Genomic DNA, 17,790 nt, shown 5'->3' on the forward strand with positions numbered 1-17,790 from the left:
TGTTCAATAAAATCAACCTTTCTGTTTGAACTTTACATTATGTCAAGTGCCATTTCCAAAGGGATTTTGTAAGAGGGCTCCTGCTGAGTTATAATAAATCTCTGGCCTGGGCAAAAGCCAAAAATCTTCTCTATCACAGGGTGGGACAAGCAGAAAGTTATAATTCTATCACTCAAATACACTACTAAGAGGCTGCTCTGTCAGAGTGGGGAACAGCCTTTTGGCGGGAAAATCTGCCTCACATAGAGAGAAGGAGTAGGAGTCTGTCATAGATGCTTCTTGGTATTTGTTTGCCAAGCTGTGCAACTTGTCTTTGAGTGTGACTGCAGATATTACATAGCTTAAGGTCTCACTGTCCTGTCATGTACAGGTTCTTGTCATAAGCAAGAGAAGAAAGTACAGGAAATATTTTCATATAGTTTTTGCATTAATCTTCCAACAATGTAAACAGTCTTTTCCTCTAAAAATAAGAGCAGCTGTCAACTAATAAGTATTTAAAGGAGATAATTGTGGGTCAAGAGAATGTAGTTGTTCTCATAGCTAATAATTTGTCCTTTGTGATTCAGCCGAGAAACCTACAATGCGCTTACTAACTGGTTGACAGACGCAAGAATGTTAGCAAGTCAGAATATTGTAATAATACTGTGTGGGAACAAAAAGGATCTTGATGGAGATCGGGAAGTTACTTTCTTAGAAGCATCTAGATTTGCCCAAGAAAACGGTAAGGATTTTTCATGGCTTCTCATTTTTAGTCTTCCCAATAGTCATTTTGTTTGTGTGTCAAGTGCCTTCAAGTTGCAGCCAACTTATGGGGACCCCAGCAAGGGGCTTTCAAGACAAGTGAGAAGTAGAGGTTGTTTGCCATTGGCTTCCTCTGCAGAGTCTTCCTTGGTGTTCTCCCTTCCAAGTATCGATGCTGGTTAGCTTCCAAGATCTGACAAGATTGGAGTATATCTTGGTTCCTTCCCTCCCTGATAGTCATCTTAGGTCACGTTAAAATACAGTTCAAATCTAGCTGCATGAGTATATGAGTTTCTAGGCTACCTAGTGTTGATGACGTTCTGAAAAACTACATATGCTCAGCACAGTTCCCACTGTAGCTGACGTTATGCAGTGAAAAAGATTCTGCAGGTTAATAAATAGTTATGTAATATAGCAGCATACTTCCATCTACCACAGCTAAATCTCAGAGTGGTTTATTATGTGGTTGACAGTTGCTTTCCCACTACGGCAGCTTATGAGGCCAACAGTGTTTAGCTTCAGAGTCGACATTTTTTGGAAAAGATGCATCACATGCCTTTTGACCATTGTAGATTGACAGGTTTGTTTCATTTTTGTATCTGTTTGCAGAGATGATGTTCTTGGAAACAAGTGCATTGACAGGAGAGAACGTTGAAGAGGCCTTTGTACAGTGTGCCAGAAAAATACTTAATAAAATTGAGTCAGGTAAGTAATCATAAACTGAATTTTGAATACTGTCAGCTGTAATGTTAGACCTCAGGTTTTATGGAATAACACAGTGCTATCAAGGTAGCTCTGAACCTGTGAAAGTGACGTGAAAGCAATTGGGAGAATCAAATCACCTGGAATAGTGGGATATCAAGAGAGCTGTTCTGGGCCACAGAAACTGAGTTCATCAAAATCATAACAAGAATATGCCAACAAATATAGAAGACAAAACAATGGCCCGCAGACTGGAAGCATTCAATCTATGTTCTGGAAAAAAAACAGACATCAGAGATTGCAGCAACTATCAGACCATCACATTAATTTCTCAGGTGAGTGAAGTGATGCTCAAAAGACTGTTCCTGCATATGAAACAAGACATGACAGATGTTCAAGCTGGGCTCAGAGAAGGGGCAGTTGTGATGGGCAGTAAATGGTTAATGCTGTAACCCAGTCTGAGAACCTTGAGTGACACAGGTTTCAAATGGAATTCTTCAATTGAGAGTGTCAGAGGAGTTGGGAGTTGACAGTTAACAGTGAGAGGGCAAAGCAGACTGGGAGAGGATCAGGAAGGATCCTGAGTTAGGGAAGTGGGAAGTGTAGCCCATCTCTAACAAGTCTGAGGGAAATAGCTCCTAGAAGATGGGGGTGAACCCTAGCCAGTGGATAAGGAAGGAAACTGGAACATGTGTGAATGTTCTTACCTTCACCAACTTAAGTGTATGTTAGACCAAGAAGCTTATGCTAGTTTGTATAAGAAAAACTACCAAGAAATCTCCCTCAAGTGTTCAAAACCTGGCTGAATAACTGAAACAGTTACGTGTTTGTGACAAATTATCTGGTGTTTATTTTTATAAAAAGTTACCTCTTTCCTGTTGCAAGTTTACCTCATATGTCCTAAACCAGATTGCTACCTGACCTTTTTCACTTGAAGTGAAATAAAACAGTTTTGTTATTTTTGATTTACCATCAGCCTCTTGTGTGCCATTATCAAACCAGGAGAAAAAGAAGGATTTTATCTCCTCTCAGTTCCCTAGACTGGATCAGCATTTTACAATATACATTCAAATGACAGCCAGGGTGGGACAGCCAGAGAAAAACAAAGAAGAAAAGGGGGGAAAGGGCTGCTCAGCAAAGAACAAGATAAAGGGAAACCCTGGGAGAGAGTGAAATTGTCATAGCAATCGAGATCATATTGCAAATTTATGTTGGTTACTGGAGCATATGAGAGAATTTCAGAAGAAAGTAAGCTTCTGTTTCATAGATTACAAGAAAGCTTTTGACTGTGAAGTTCATGAAAAGCAGTGGTTGGTTTTAAAAGAAATGGGTGTGCCACGATACATGATTGTTTTGATGTACAACCTATACTCTGGACAAGAGGCTACTGTTAGGGCAGAATTGGCGAAGCTGTCAGACAAGGGTGTCTTGTATCTCCCTGTCTCTTCAATCTGTTATGCAGAATATATCCTAAGGAAGGATCAGATTTAGATGGAGTGAAAATTGGTGGAAGGAACATGAACAATTTGAGGTATGCAGATGATACCACATTACTGGCAGAAAATAGTGAAGAAGACTTGAAACAGCTGCTGCTGAAAGTTAAAGCAGTAGGCACCAAAGCAGGATTACAGCTGAACATCAATAAGACAAGAATAATAAATACTGAGGAATTACACAAGTTTAAGGTGTCAAATGAAGAAGAGAGACTGTGACCAAGAAATCAGAAGGAGATTGAGATTGGGAAGGGTAGCCATGAAGGAGCTAGAAGGCTTGGTGTTGGAGGTGAGTTTTGTGGATAACATCAACCACCAAATCAAATCAAGCCTGAACTCTCCCTAGAAGCTAAAATTACTAAACTGACACTATTGTACGTTGGTCACATTATGAGAAGACAAGAGTTACTGGAAAAGACAATAATGCTAGGAAAAATTGAAGGCAGCAGGAAAAGAGGAAGACCCAACATGAGATAGATTGAGTCAATCAGGGAAGTCACGGCCCTCAGTTTGCAAGACCTGAGCAAGGCTGTTAACAATAAGATGGTTTGGAGGTCATTCGTTCATAGGATTGCCTTCAGTTGGAAGTGACTTGCTGGCAGACAGTTAACACACACACACACACATCAAGGTAGATTTTTTCCTCTTGTAGTAAAATAGCACCCAGTTCTCACCTAAGCTGCCTTCTGCATGCTGCCTTCTTTTATTTTCTGTTGAGTCAAGGCCTCTTCTTCATTGTGAAGCCTTGAACAAAAGGACATGAAAAATGAGCTTTTGTTTCATTATAAAAAGGCTGGAGACAACAGGACAATGTCAGACAGACCTAGCAGTTGACAAAAATCTACCCCTTTCTAAATGTACTTTTGGTGACAGATATACATAATAACCAAGATCACTGATGATGGATCGTCACTTAGAATTAAGTTTAAGTTCATTTTCCATCTTCAGTGCAGCCCCACATTGGGACTGTGCTTGCGCAGGCCTTCCCCAAATACATTTTTTCCCTAGCTTAAAGCATTTAAAGGGTGGAGCCCCGCCACCTCAGAGCCAACGCGATGGTGTTTTAGTGCCTATTGTATTCCAAGGGGAGTGCCCCCTCGCCCTCAGTTCCTTTTCTGTCGCCGCATAGGTAGGTTCTTCTAATGATCACTCCATGCTTCCTGCTCGTTTTTTGTCTGGGAGTCCTTTTCTCTTCCTCAGCATTTTTTTTTTTGGGGGGGGGGAGTTTAATCTTGCTCATATTGTCAAGGGACATGGTGTTTATGGTGTGGAGGTGGCTCTCGCTGACCTACCCCTCTTCTGTTTTGTTTGCCGACTGACGTCTTGTCATGGGTCAGTCAGGAGAGGAGGACTCCTCAGGAGAAGAGGAGTTCTGTGTAGCCAGCTCTGAAGCAGCAGAAGCCAGCAAGCAAGAAGATGAACTGCAAGCTTGTCAGAGTTCACAGCTGATGCAGGGTTTAAAATGGAGCTCCAGGAGAGACGACAAAGTGCACATCTCCTGGCCCGATGCCAGCTGCTTGCTGTTGATGAGTAGCTGCAGTGTTACTTCGAAGCAGTAATTTTGGTCCCTCCTGGTACATTGTTGCCACACGTATCCTTCCCTGACACAGAGATATCAGGGAGTGAAGGGGAAAGAGCCAGCCCTTCACGTGAAGACTCATTGTCTCTCAGGTCAGAACTATCAAGACCCACTCCAAGAATTCAGTCATATCCTCCACAGTAACATCCATACTATATGTGTCCAGCGTATTTACAAAATGGCCTGATTGTTGCTCTCAACATCCTCACCCTGGTCCACCAAATTATATTCCCTCCATGGAAGCTTTTGGTTGGCACTTTAAGCTAAGGGGGAAAAACCAGGGCAAGCCTGTGCAAGCACAGTCCCAATGTGTGTGCACAAAAGACGTTGATGAACATCAGTTATAGGTAAGTGCAGTTTTGTTTTCTGTGTGGCGAAGTTAGAGTTCATGAGGCCCACATGGCTCGGTTTCTGACCATCAGTTTCCACCATCCATGTATTCCATTCAGCTGTGTCAATTGCAAGACCTGAGCAAGGATGTTAACAATAAAATGGTTTGGAGGTCATTCATTCATAGGATTGCCTTCAGTTGGAAATGACTTGCTGGCAGTTAACACACACACACACACACACACACATATCAAGGTAGATTTTTTCCTCCTTTGTAGTAAAATAGCACCCAGTTCTCACCTAAGCTGCTTTCTGCATGCTGCCTTCTTTTATTTTCGGTTGAGTCAAGGCCTCTTCTGCATTGTGAAGAAGTATTCAAAAGTATTCTTATTGTGAAGAAATATTTAAGTATTGCTTAAAGTATTCAAAGGGTGGAGCCCCTCCACCTCAGAGCCAACGCGATGGTGTTTTAGTGCCTAAACTGGTATGTATTCCAAGGGGAGTGCCCCCTCGCCTTCAGTTCCTTTTCTGCCGCCGCATAGGTAGGTTCTTCTAATGATCACTCCATGCTTCCTGCTCATTTTTTGTCTGGGAGTCCTTTTCTCTTCCTCAGGATTTTTTTTTGGGAGTTTAATCTTGCTCATATTGTCAAGGGACATGGTGTTTATGGTGTGGAGGTGGCTCTCACTGACCTACCCCTCTTCTGTTTTGTTTGCCGACTGACGTCTTGTCATGGGTCAGTCAGGAGAGGAGGACTCCTCAGGAGAAGAGGAGTTCTGTGTAGCTGGCTCTGAAGCAGCAGAAGCCAGCAAGCAAGAAGATGAACTGCAAGCTTGTCAGAGTTCACAGCTGATGCAGAGCCACCTGCATTTCTGGGCATTGTGGTTTTTCCTGTCCTAGATAGTTATGGCAGAAACTTGTATCCATGCTGGTGACCTCTAGAAGGGTTGAAACACTCTACAAAATCAAGCAGGACTCTTGTAAGCTTCTGGTCACCCTTCTTCCACCTTCCTCCTTTGTTACCAAAGAAATACAGTCACATCAGAGGCAAGGACAACACTCATCCCCATTGGACAAGGAGAATAGACAGCTAAAGTCTCTAGGGTGGAAACGATCGGAGAGGCATGCCTCCCCTTTGCTTCCCCAGCTGCCCTGCCGGGAGTCTCACAATATGTGTGAAAGAGTTGCATGTGGCTCCCAAGCCACACTTTGGCTACCGTGACATATAGCTTTCCCCAGTCTGGGAGCTGCTGACGTGGGGCCTGCTGTTACACCACAGTGTGCAACACCTGCATCTGATAGCATGGAAATTTAGCCCAGGGTTCCACAGTTGCCCCTGAGGTGTATAACATATTGATTCAGGCTAGGAAGCCTTCTACAAGATATTCCTACTCCAGGAAGTAGTCACTGTTTGAGGAATGGGCCGGTGCCTTTAGTTTTTGAATATTTGTTATTGTTAGTACAAAGTGGGTTGGTTTCCTCTATTAAAGTATATCTGGCAGCCATTTCAGCATATTATAATTTGGTTGAGGGTTATTCTGTGTTTGCCGTAAGCTACCCCAACGCTTCCTCAAGGACCTAATTAATGTGTTTCCCCTGGTTCCTAACATAGTCCCACAGTGGTCTCTTTCTCTGGTCTTGGCAAATCTTGTGGGTGCCCCCTTCAAGCCTTTGGCTTCTTGCTCACTGGCTATGCTGTCCAGGAAGGTGGCATTTCTGATAGCAGTCACAATCTGCTAGGAGGATGAACAAATGTGTGACCCTTAGAGTAGACCAACCTTTCCTGAAGATCTTCATTGAGAAGGTCATGCTGCACCTTAGCTTGGAATTATTGCCCATGGTGGTTTCTAAGTTCCACCTTGATCAGGAAGTGGTTTTGCCTGTCTTTTTTCTGTCTCCTACTTGCAAGGCAGAGAAAGCCTTGCATTCCCTAGGCATCAGGAGGACCCTGTTATATTATCTTGACAGAACAAGAGATTTCTGTTTAGACAACAGTCTATTTGTTGTTACACAGGTCCTAAGAAAGGGAGGGCAGCTTCTTCACAGCCCATAGCTAGGTGGGTTGTAGCAGCCGTCGGGTCCTGTTATAAGGCCTCTAGCAAGCCCTGTCCACTTGATGTAAAGGCTCATTCCACGAGGGCACAGGGGTCCTCAGCAGCTTTCCATTGCAGAGTGCCAGTCGTTGACATCTGTAAGGCTGCAATGTGGGCAGCTGAGGACACATTTGTCAAGCACTACTCACTAGACCTGCAGTCAAGGAGGGATGCAGAGTTTGGCAAGAAGGTCCTCCAGTCATTCCAGTGAGAGCATCACTCCTCCTCCTCCTTGATGAGTACCTCGCTAAAATCCCAATGTGGGGTTGCACTGAAGACAGAAGATGGAAACAAAGTTGCACTTACCTGTAACATGTTTGTCAATGTCTTCTGTGAAGGTGCACATTCCCTCCTTCCTGCCCCACTGTGAGCTCTCCTGGGTTCTTCCTGTTCTGTTGAGAGTTTCACAGCAGCTTCACAGGATCTGAGGGTGGTGGGGCACCCCCTTGGAGCACATGATGGTTTGGGAGCGAAACTGCCATTATGTCGGCTCTCAGGGTGAGGGGCCACCCCCCTTTGATCACTTTAAGCTAAGGGGGAAAAACCTATCCAGGGCAGTCCTGTGCAAGCACAGTCCCAATGTGTGTGCACAAAAGACACTAATGAACATCAGTTACAGGTAAATGCAGTTTTGTTTTCTGTGCAGCAAAGTTAGAGTTCATGAGGCCCACATGGCTCAGTTTCTGACCATCAGTTTCCATCCATGTATTCCATTCAGCTGTGTCACCTGCTGGCAAAGACCACAATAGTGCTTACATGACAGATTGAGCCTGTGAAAATGGCTTAATGGTAACAGTCAGCAAGAAGCCATTGGACTGCATGTGTCTTTCATTCTCTTCCCCCCCTAGAGTGCAGTTCCCCCTGACATGCTGTTAATCACAGTGCTAGCTAGAGCCCCTACTTAACCTAGGGTCTGAATCTATGGATTGAGGCTAGTTTCAGATTCCGGGTTATGCTAACTACATTTAGTGTGGGGTTAATTCTTGTTCACCCATATTTGTTCTGTGATGGGGAAGTACACAGTTCCGTGGACTACTCTCTGTTGCTTGATTACGGTTAAGCAGTTGGTGGCATTTCAACTGAACCAGCCAGTAATAGCTTCCCAAGGCCAGCTGAAACAGATAAGCAAACTTCTTATAATTGGTCCTTCTTGAGTAAGTACTGTTCATGTAAAATGGAATGCAGGTTTCTATGTCTGATCTGTTCAGTGTACCACTTGTTCTGATTCTTACAAAAAATCATAGTAGAAAAATGGTATGAAGTTTTAAGTCTGAATAATATTTGAACAATGCTGCTTTCATCAGAAAGAATTGTTGACAGGACTTTTTAGTAAAATCTTGTGTATCTTAAGAACATAAGAGAAGCTATGTTGGATCAGGCCAGTGGCCCATCCAGTCCAACACTGAGAATGTATTGTATATTTTAACTACTTTTAATCAGAAAACGTGTATATTAATGGCTTTATATGATGTTCAGGAACAAGTCAGTTTTAATGTCAAATCCATTACAGTTAAAGTTGGAAAAACCTTGAATTTAAATTAAATCATGTGTGCAGAAAATGATTTAGATCATAACAAATTATTGTTTTGCTTTAATCAGGTGAACTAGATCCAGAAAGGATGGGCTCAGGTATTCAGTATGGGGATGCTGCCTTGAGACAACTGAGATCTCCAAGAAGAGCACAAGCGCAAAGTGTTCAAGAATGTGGCTGTTAGACCGACTGACTAAACCACAAAGACAAAAGGTGAGTGTTAGCAATTTTGGATGCTTCTGTTTATGTACCATTCCTTAGTCAGTTTTTCAAAGGTTTGGAGGGGGGGGGTGTATTGACCATGATTGTGGCCATGGGTGTTTCCTCCAGTTCCCTGTTCTTGCTCCAGCCCTCTGTGCCACATCACACACCATTCCTTGGGGTCCCCTGATCAACAAGAATGATTTTAAGTGACGGAGGAGAACGTGGAAGGTGGCAAAGATCCTTTCCGCAACTTAATATCACTTATGGTTTATTGGATCCACCTGTTTTATATCTTCCAAATGACCAGATTTTAAATGAATAAATCAGTTGCCCTAATTTATTTATTCAATTACATTTTTATTGTCCACTTCTCTCACTGAGACACAAGGTGGGTCACACAGTGTATGATCAACAAGTGCCAAAATACAATGTACTTGGATTTGAATTGCAGAAATTTGGAAACAAGCAGAAATCTCATAGAGAGCTGAAACAAAGCGTGACCCTTTAAATTATGCAGATATTACATAGTAGGGGCATGCTTAAAGAAACAAACCGTACACCATAGTATAGTCTACAGTCTCTGTCCTCCTGGATTTGAGCATTTTACATGTATCTGCACACTCACTAGTGATACTAGTAAGAAGATAATTTGGTTCTATAGGAGAACTGACAGTGCCATCCTAGCACCCTTCTAATTCCACTGAAGTCAGTGGGCTTAGAATGAAGCAGCTCTGCTTAGGATAGCACTGATACATGCCTCCAAATGCCTGGAAGAAAGAAAATTTGAGATGGTGGCAAGTGACTACTTTGCAAACAGACCCTCTTACTCCTGCTGCCACTCAGCCTTCCTTTGTGCCTGTGGTGCTGTGGTTGGATGTACAGAAAGAAGAAAGGGAGAAAGAGAGAGGATGTTTTCCAAGAAAAGACAAAATATTGGGATGAAGAGACAAAGATTTAAAACAACTTTGGACTAGAAAAGGATTTTTTTTGTGTTAAAAATAAAGTAGGATGGGAATAATTACCCAGTATATTTAATCAATACCCTTCATACTGTTTGACGGAAGGCAAGGTGGTGTTCAGGACCACACTCTGCAGGACCACACTCTGCTTTCCCACTGGACCCACATGACCTCAAATAGCAGTGCGTGTTGGCTGCAGGGCCTTGCCAGTCAGAAGGGAAGCACTCCCCTCTCTTTTCAACCTGCCACACTGGGTTCCAGGGCATTTTTAAAAGATTGATGCCACCTGCCTTTTCTAGTTCACACATGCCAATTCTTTCTCATCTCTTGATGATTTCTTCCCTCTGCTGACGTATTGTGCCTTCTACCCTTCCCCATCCACCCTACCACTTGTCTCAGTGCCATGCCAGTCCTAGATACAGGGGGGGAGGGTCTTGCCTACTGCTCAGGTGTCCCAGGGTGCTAACAGTTGGGACTGGTCCTTGCCATGAGCCTTGGCTTGTCTCATGAGACTGTGGGAGGGCTGGCTTGGTGCCCTGCCAGTTCTGGCGCAGACTGGTGATATAATTATGTCCAGTGGATGGGCTGGCTCTCCTCCGGACCCTGGCCACATATTAACCATTTTCCCCACAGTGGGGCTTTTCTGTTTTTCTCATTGGCGACTCAATATAATATTGTCAGTAAAACATTATAACAAGATTTGTAATGGGCTCTCTGAATCCCCTACTTTCATGTATAAGTGTCTAGTACCTTTTGTTGCAGAGATATAGAGGGAAAGGTGTATCTCTGTAACAAAAGGGGCTAGACTTTCTTTAAAAAGAGGAAACCTTGGGGCTTCAGAGAACCTGTTACACATATTGTAACAGATTGGTATTCAGTTGCCAATTTTAAACTGGAAAAGCCTTGGATGGGGGGAATGACCCCTTCTAGAGGACCAGTCAGGGAGACTATGGGGAAATTTGCCATGTGGGTGATCCATTGCTGCTGCACCGTATTAACAGTCTTAGCAGTGACAGAGAAACTACACGTGCCTGTACCTTTGTAGAAAGCACCACAAAATCAAATGGACAGCAGTATTAGTGGAAAAAGTTGTACATTACTTTGTGATTGAGAGCTGAGCAATTCAAATGCTAGAATGCTTTGAAGCTCCAGCAATTCCAAATACAGATGCAGGAGGGCATGCGATGTATCCAGTAAACTAGTATTTTTTTAAATGGTTGGATCCAGACTGCAGATGCCCTTCTCCCATGTTAGTCTTCTGGATCCCCATCCCCAAGGAGCAGCATTCCTTGAAGATAAGTGGGCTGCAGTGGGAGGAGGGGCAGGAAAGTTCTGTTCTGCTGATGGAAAATTGCATCCGGATCAAACCCAGTGGTTGCAAAGCACTTTCCAGTTCTTCTGTATAGCCTGAAGAGCTTGTTAACTACTTTATGCTTTGCTTCATAGTTAACTAATTTCTATGAATGATGCACAAAACCTCAAATGGTTAAAATAAAAAATGGGAAATGTCTTAAAGGTGAAGCAAAAAATGATTTTATAAAGTTGTATAACTACTTATTTGCAGTCTGTGTGGTTATTGGTAGAATAAATGTTGCCTTAAATTATAACAGGAGCTCTCTTCTCTTCTGATCACATATCCCTTTTTGCATGTATCTGCAAATGAACTGGTATCCATGCTCTGATCGGTTCTAAGCTACATGACTGTGATGTGCTCTATATAAGGTTGCCTTTGAAGAGTGGTAAAAGCTTCAGTTGAGTTAAAATACAGCACCAAGAGTACTGGGTAGCACAGACTATGGGATCATATCTTGCTGGTATTCAAAGCACTACATTGGCTACCAGTGTCTTCAGAGTGTAATTCAAAGTGCTGATTGTTCCCCTAGTCAGACTGTTGCAGGGCTTTAAAGGTACCGTGATTACTCTGATATGAACCCACATGATAGCTAAAATCTTCTTCAGAGGCCCTATTTCGTTGTGCCTCCACAATCCAAAGTAAGGTGGGTGGCAGTTAGAGATAGGGCACTTTCAGTTGTGGCTCTTCATCTTTTCAACTCTGTCTTAACCACTATAGCTGTGTACCTGGCACCACTGTTGAGTTTCAGATGTCAAGTGAAAACATTTTTATTTTACCAGTATTTGTGAACCGTTGATGGAAGGTTTTTATTCTGATTTTTATTGCATTGCATCCATAGTTCCCTCAATTCTCCATTATAGCCTATGGGGACACAGGCTACAATGGGGCAGGGAAAAAATGATATATACGTATATATATTTGCACACCTTTATTATGTTTTTCAATGTGATTTATAAGCTGCCTTGAGTCACAGGGAAAAGTAAGATATAAATATTTGAATAAATAAGTAGTTTGGGCAGATTGATAATATTTGAGCAGCTTCCTGTTTGTTAGGCAGCGTTCTGACAGTGATTGTTCCTCCTCTACTTGACCTATAATGCTGGTTGTCATATTTCACTTAAAAAAAAAAAAAGTAGACTACAAGAGTTTCCGCCCCTAACTGCTGGTATGTTTTTGAAGCCTCAGCACAGGGCAATGGTCCAAGGCCATGTCTACCAGTATAGTGAACTGGGGCAAGTAGACCTATTCTCTGGAAGACAGGTCTACCAGTATAGTGGAAAGGGGTGAGTAGACCTGTTCTCCGGAGGACAGGTCTACCAATATAGTGGAAAGGGGTAGGTGAAATTTGTCTTGATTCTGTTTTCTCTTATAATGTTTAAATTATTCTTAGAATATAGTTTAAATATTTAAAAAAATTCAGAAATTTTTACAAGGTTATGGAAGTAATCTTTTAAAAACTAATTTACATGATAGTCAAATGTAGACTCGTTCAAAACTTTAATGCTACTAGCTTTTTTTGCTCACAAAGTAGAATTTCTGCTCACAACACCGTGGAGCTTAGAGGAAACATTGGCTGCATCCTAGGTATTTCTCTAACAGCTAACTACTGTTTGCCTTTGGCACAAGGGTCTTTTCTGTTGGCACAAGTCTTCTGGCGATATAAAGAAAATTTCATCATTAGTGGAAAAGCTCCCTAGAATCCAACTCAGTCTTTCCAGTTGTGGCTTTTATGGTATGGATTAGATCCTGTAATCTGTATAGTGGGGGGGGGATTAGTTTTACACTGTTTCATACTGCTACTTTTATCATTAGATCTTAATAGTGTGGCTTTATTAGTATAATCCACCTCATTACTTTTCAAATGTAGTGTGGGGTATAAAATTTTTACATTAGCCATAATTGCCAGCCTTCCTCTCTTATAGGTATACTTGTAAGACAGGAGTCTTGATGCAACTTTTGCTTGAGAGTATTTTATGCAAACTTCAGAGGACGGCGGAAGACAGGAAGGCCTGGCGTGATCTGGTCCATGGGATTGCGAAGAGTTGGACTTGACTGTGCAACTGAACAACAGCAACACTATTAAGCATTGGTTATGTCTAAATACATTTTGATTCCATTACTTTTTGTACCTAGTTAGCATGATTTGGAATTGTAGTTTCAGACCTGCATTAACAATTGCAAAGAGGGAATGCAGAGAAGTAATATGTATTGTATGATTTTCTGAACACTTGCTTAACTGTCCTTCTCTAACCTTGACTAAATTTCCTTACATTAATCTGTGTCCCCCCACCCCAGCTTTTGTTGCAAGTGATGATTGGAGAAACTGCCATGACTTCACAGAGCTGCAGTTTTAGAACTTTTTTTATTCAGTTAAGAGACCACTTATAGTATTTAAAAATAATACTGTGGAATGGCATACAGAAGTGTGCACATGGCACAGCAAGACTGCAAAAAAGAAAATCCAATTCAGCAGACAACATTAAGACCCAGATACCTGTATGTAAATGTTTTATGTTGCATATTTTTGTTTACTTCTCGTTAAAACATTGCTGTATCCTGTATATATAAAAGTCAACATTAAATTTCTAAAGCATGATATACTGACGGAACAGTATTGCACTAACAGGTTTTTTTTTAACTCATAAGACGTAAAATGTATTTTATTTACTAGACTTTATCATGTTTCTTTTTCTTGTACAATAGCTACTATTTATGAGTTGTTGTTGTTGAAAGCTACTGGCATTGACTGTCAGTGTTTTATTTGCCACATTCTACAAAGTGTTTACATGATTTACTGGGGGGGGGGGTTGGTCACTAATCTGCCATATTGCAAAGAGACTTTTTTACTGAAGTATAGTTGTCCTGTTTCCTGACAGTTATTAAATGTATTTGAATCACTTTGTCAAGCATAGGCTATACAGTTGTGAACTCTGAGAGCTTACCACTGTCTGATCTGGCCTCTTGGGAGATTCTTATTTGTGTCGTATTTTTTTACATCCTAGAGCATAAGGAAAATTGTATGTTTTGAGTGTCATTCTAGTGCAGTGATTGAGGTTGTGAGTTGCCACTCTGATTTTTTTAAATTAAAACTATTTCTTTAAGTAACACTGTTCAGGTTATACTCTGTAACAAGCAATGTAGGTTGTAACTGGAAGAGGGTTTAAAAACAGAGAATATTTACAACATTCAGATAGCTTCTATAATCTAGAAATGTAACTGGTAGCAATTAAACTTTACAATATTACAGATGGAATTCAGCAATTGTGCACAAAAATTACTTTTTATACAAATTTCATGATATAATTACCTGATATGAAAGGGAAATGTCTCCCTTTGTGGTATCTAATGGTAAGGGAATTGTTATATTTTATCACCCGGAAATCGTACACAACTTCACCTTTAACGTATCGTTACATTGTAAATGTTTGTATTTTGTGTGTGTAGAATAGTCAGCCTGTTGGAAATCTTTCCAGTACCTTTTAAAGTACTGGAAGGACATCTGTGTTTGTTTGACCCACAGCTAATCCTGAAACAAAGAAGCTATGTAGGGTATTTTCAAGAGATCTGAAGTGTCAGCATGACTTTGAGTTATGAAAGGAAAAGTATAGATTTTGTATCATTCATTGTGGATCTAAATTGTTGATACTTTTTGACTGAGTCATGGATGAAAAGACTACAAAGTTTGACATTAATGTAAGTTAAGAACTCTGTTTAAGTCTGGGCAGTCTTCCAACATGGAGGGAGGAAGCTGAAAGGTAGCTGCATGGGGATGTGAATCAGGTTGGAGCAGCTTCAGAAAATAGTGGTTAACACTCTGGGACACTTTTCAGGTCAAAGTCACACAAATCCAGCTGCTTTCCCATTCAGAAGAGAGAAGCACTGATAGGCAATTTGTGATGGAAAAGTACTATGCAGGAAAGGGTTAAGTCTCCTTTCTGGAGCTGTTCTGTTAAAACCCCCACCCCACATTTGAGTTAAAGAGAGCATGTTTTGGGGTCTGCTGAACTTTCTTTAGTTTGTTGTCGAAGGCTTTCACGGCCGAGTTCATTAGTTGCTGTAGATTTTCTGGGTTGTGTGGCCGTGGTCTTGGCATTGTAGAACCTGACATTTTGCCAGTAGCTGTGACTGGCATCCTCAGAGGTATAACACAGAAAGATGGAGTACTCTCTGTGTCAAGGTTTTTCTCTGTGTCACCTTGACACAGAGTGTACTCCATCTTTCTGTGTTATACCTCTGAGGATGCCAGTCACAGCTACTGGCAAAATGTCAGGTTCTACAATGCCAAGACCACGGCCACACAACCCAGAAAATCTACAGCAACTAATTTCTTTAGTTTGTTTCCTTTTTATGCCAGTTTAAAATTATGGCATTTGGACAAGCTTTGCCACTTGGTAGGGGTTTTTTTTCTAGTGAAGGATTAAGTAGATAATACAGATTACAGTTGTGGATGCTAATTGACACACAAACTGGACACTGGAGTGCTTTTTGAGGTAGACCTTCATGTAAACAGCCTAATTCAAATAAAAGTCAATACCGAAGAATAGAGTAGTGTGTTAACAAGATTTAAAGGAAACTTGTTAACACACTACAGTTCATTGTGTTTGAAAAATTTAATTTGAAGTCTTGTAGACCTCAGTTTAAAATTAAGCAATGAAAACCAAGTGGCTAGCATGTGGTATTTGTGTATATTTGGTTCATCGCATGGATATATGGGAAACGTAGCATGGACGTCTTAGATAATGGTTCAGAGGTACTTCCAAGGAATATTCTTTTGTGTATATGTGTTTCAAAATGGTGTGCATTTGAATGCTTCATAAACTAGCATCAAAAACAATTCCAAAGAAACTTCGTAGGTAAGTGTCTACCTAGATGCGAACCTTTTCTGCTACATATCACTTGAAGCTCCCTTTCCCCTCCCTTTTTAACTATTGTACTGCCACTTTCTCCTCTTAAATTGGGTGGACTAATGGAAAAGGGATGAATCCTACTACATTAAAAAGATTAAATGTTTAGATGTTCACTCTAGTCTTTCTGCCCTTTGTCCCAGAATAGCTAACTTTCTCATCTTTTTCTGCAGTAACACTATAAATGATACTGATGTTGAACAAATGCCACAGCTAGAAAAAGAAACTGCAATTCAAGAGGCTGTCTCCTCTGTAAGGGGTGGAGAGTAGATGCAACATTGACGGCCTATGCCCACACCGCAGCACAGAAACTAAAGCTCCTTACCTGTTGCTAATTTCACTGCAGTCTAAGGGTAGAAAAAGCTGATTCTACTACAGATATGTCTGCCACTTAATGTGAGTTGAGAAATTGTGGTGGCCAGAGAACTTGTAAAGGACAATGGGTGTTAACACCTTCCTGTACTCTCCAGTTCTCAGCTTTTTTCTCCCAGTCATGCTTTTTTTCATCTTGGAGCCCGGCTTGGGTGGGGTGGGGGTGGAATTCTCCTGTCTATCAGTACTGCCTGGCAACTGATGCTCTCCCTAACTTAATGTTACAAAGGAAACAATGGATTGGATACCTTGAGTTTTCCTTGAAGCATGTAGTTCCACTTTTGTGGGGGTCCAAGAAGTGCAAAGTGTGGTTCCAATCCAGCACATAGTTTACATGCACTGTGGTGATGATTTCAATGCAACATAAGTGTGGTGGACTGCTCCCTGTATTGGCTTTGTTCTACAAGGACTACAGGAGCTTAAGGAGCATTATTACAGTTGAGCCTTAAGACAGTATGTACTTGCTCTTGACATTTAAGTGCATCTAAAAATAAAGTGCATTTACACAGTATTAGTGTGCATTAAAAGGCTTAAAATGCATGAGTTCAGTGCTGTAAAAATTTTACTATATGCTTAATGTCATCTGAAATGTTATTTAAAAGTAAACAAAATAAAGTTTTATTTAACTGTATTAAATTGCAGGTTTCTTTTAAACAGTTGAACAGATTTGGCGAGGGTGTGAATTCTTTGTCATAGAGCCATCTTGTTAAAATTTTCTTAAGTGTGTATCACATGAATCCACTATTTCTGATAAGCGTAATTTGATATAGCAGAATTCAGTTATCAAGGATGGCCCCCTGAATTTCACAGTGAAATCAAACATGTAGTCAAATATTCTTTTGCTTTAATACCATCTCCAGAAGCAAAGACTATCTAAACCATGATTTTTAAAATAAAAGGGATCAGCAGCTTGACTCCAGTGAAGACAAGCACATGAACTCCTTTAGCTGTTATATATTCTGATTTTCCCCCACCCTCTTTTTAGACCAATGGTTCTCCACTATGGGATGGAACTCCAGGTAGGCTGTCACTCTTCTAGAAATGAGTTGTGAGGCCAGGAGGAGGAGGAGGAGCAGGTAAGCTGGGAGAAAAGATCAAAGGCAAATTTGCCTTCACATAATGTGCAAAAATGACCATGAACTATCAGTCTTTTGCTGGTAATGTTATATATTTATAAATGCTAAATATGGAAATAAGGGTTCATTGTTAATTCATGTGAGAGTCCTGCAGGTAATGTTAGTGTAATAGCATGGATTAAGTTTGCAAGTGAATCTGAAAAGTGCATTAAGTGTATCCCATTTCAAAAGTGCTATGGCTTTAGGGAGTTTAAATCATTTCACTGTAATAATTCAGGATATATTCTTTAGTAGTAGTTCTGCTCACATGTTACAGTGAACGCACATATCCTGTATATACATGTGTACATCTGTTTATAAGGAAAGAGCCAATCTGTGTTCACTTTATAGATGAACCAGGGACCAGCACCTGGATAAAGGTGCCATTTCAATCTCACATTCATTTTGCATGC

At 41.1% G+C, this 17,790-nt stretch overlaps 1 protein-coding gene across 1 annotated transcript in view; it reads left to right on the forward strand.

Moving 5' to 3' along the window:
* Positions 1-13,471, forward strand: part of LOC107124798 (ras-related protein Rab-4A) — a 42,458-nt gene extending 28,987 nt beyond the window's left edge. Inside the window, exons 6-9 of the mRNA XM_015428307.1 lie at positions 567-721; positions 1,351-1,446; positions 8,538-8,682; positions 13,282-13,471. Coding sequence (XP_015283793.1) covers positions 567-721; positions 1,351-1,446; positions 8,538-8,653 — 367 coding nt within the window. The 3' untranslated portion in view covers positions 8,654-8,682; positions 13,282-13,471. The remainder of the gene's footprint in view (positions 1-566; positions 722-1,350; positions 1,447-8,537; positions 8,683-13,281) is intronic.
* The last annotated feature ends 4,319 nt before the right edge of the window (positions 13,472-17,790 follow it).

The sequence above is a fragment of the Gekko japonicus genome, unplaced genomic scaffold (genome assembly GCF_001447785.1).
Source record: "Gekko japonicus isolate JY-2015 unplaced genomic scaffold, Gekko_japonicus_V1.1 scaffold3230, whole genome shotgun sequence".
Taxonomy (NCBI): domain Eukaryota; kingdom Metazoa; phylum Chordata; class Lepidosauria; order Squamata; family Gekkonidae; genus Gekko; species Gekko japonicus.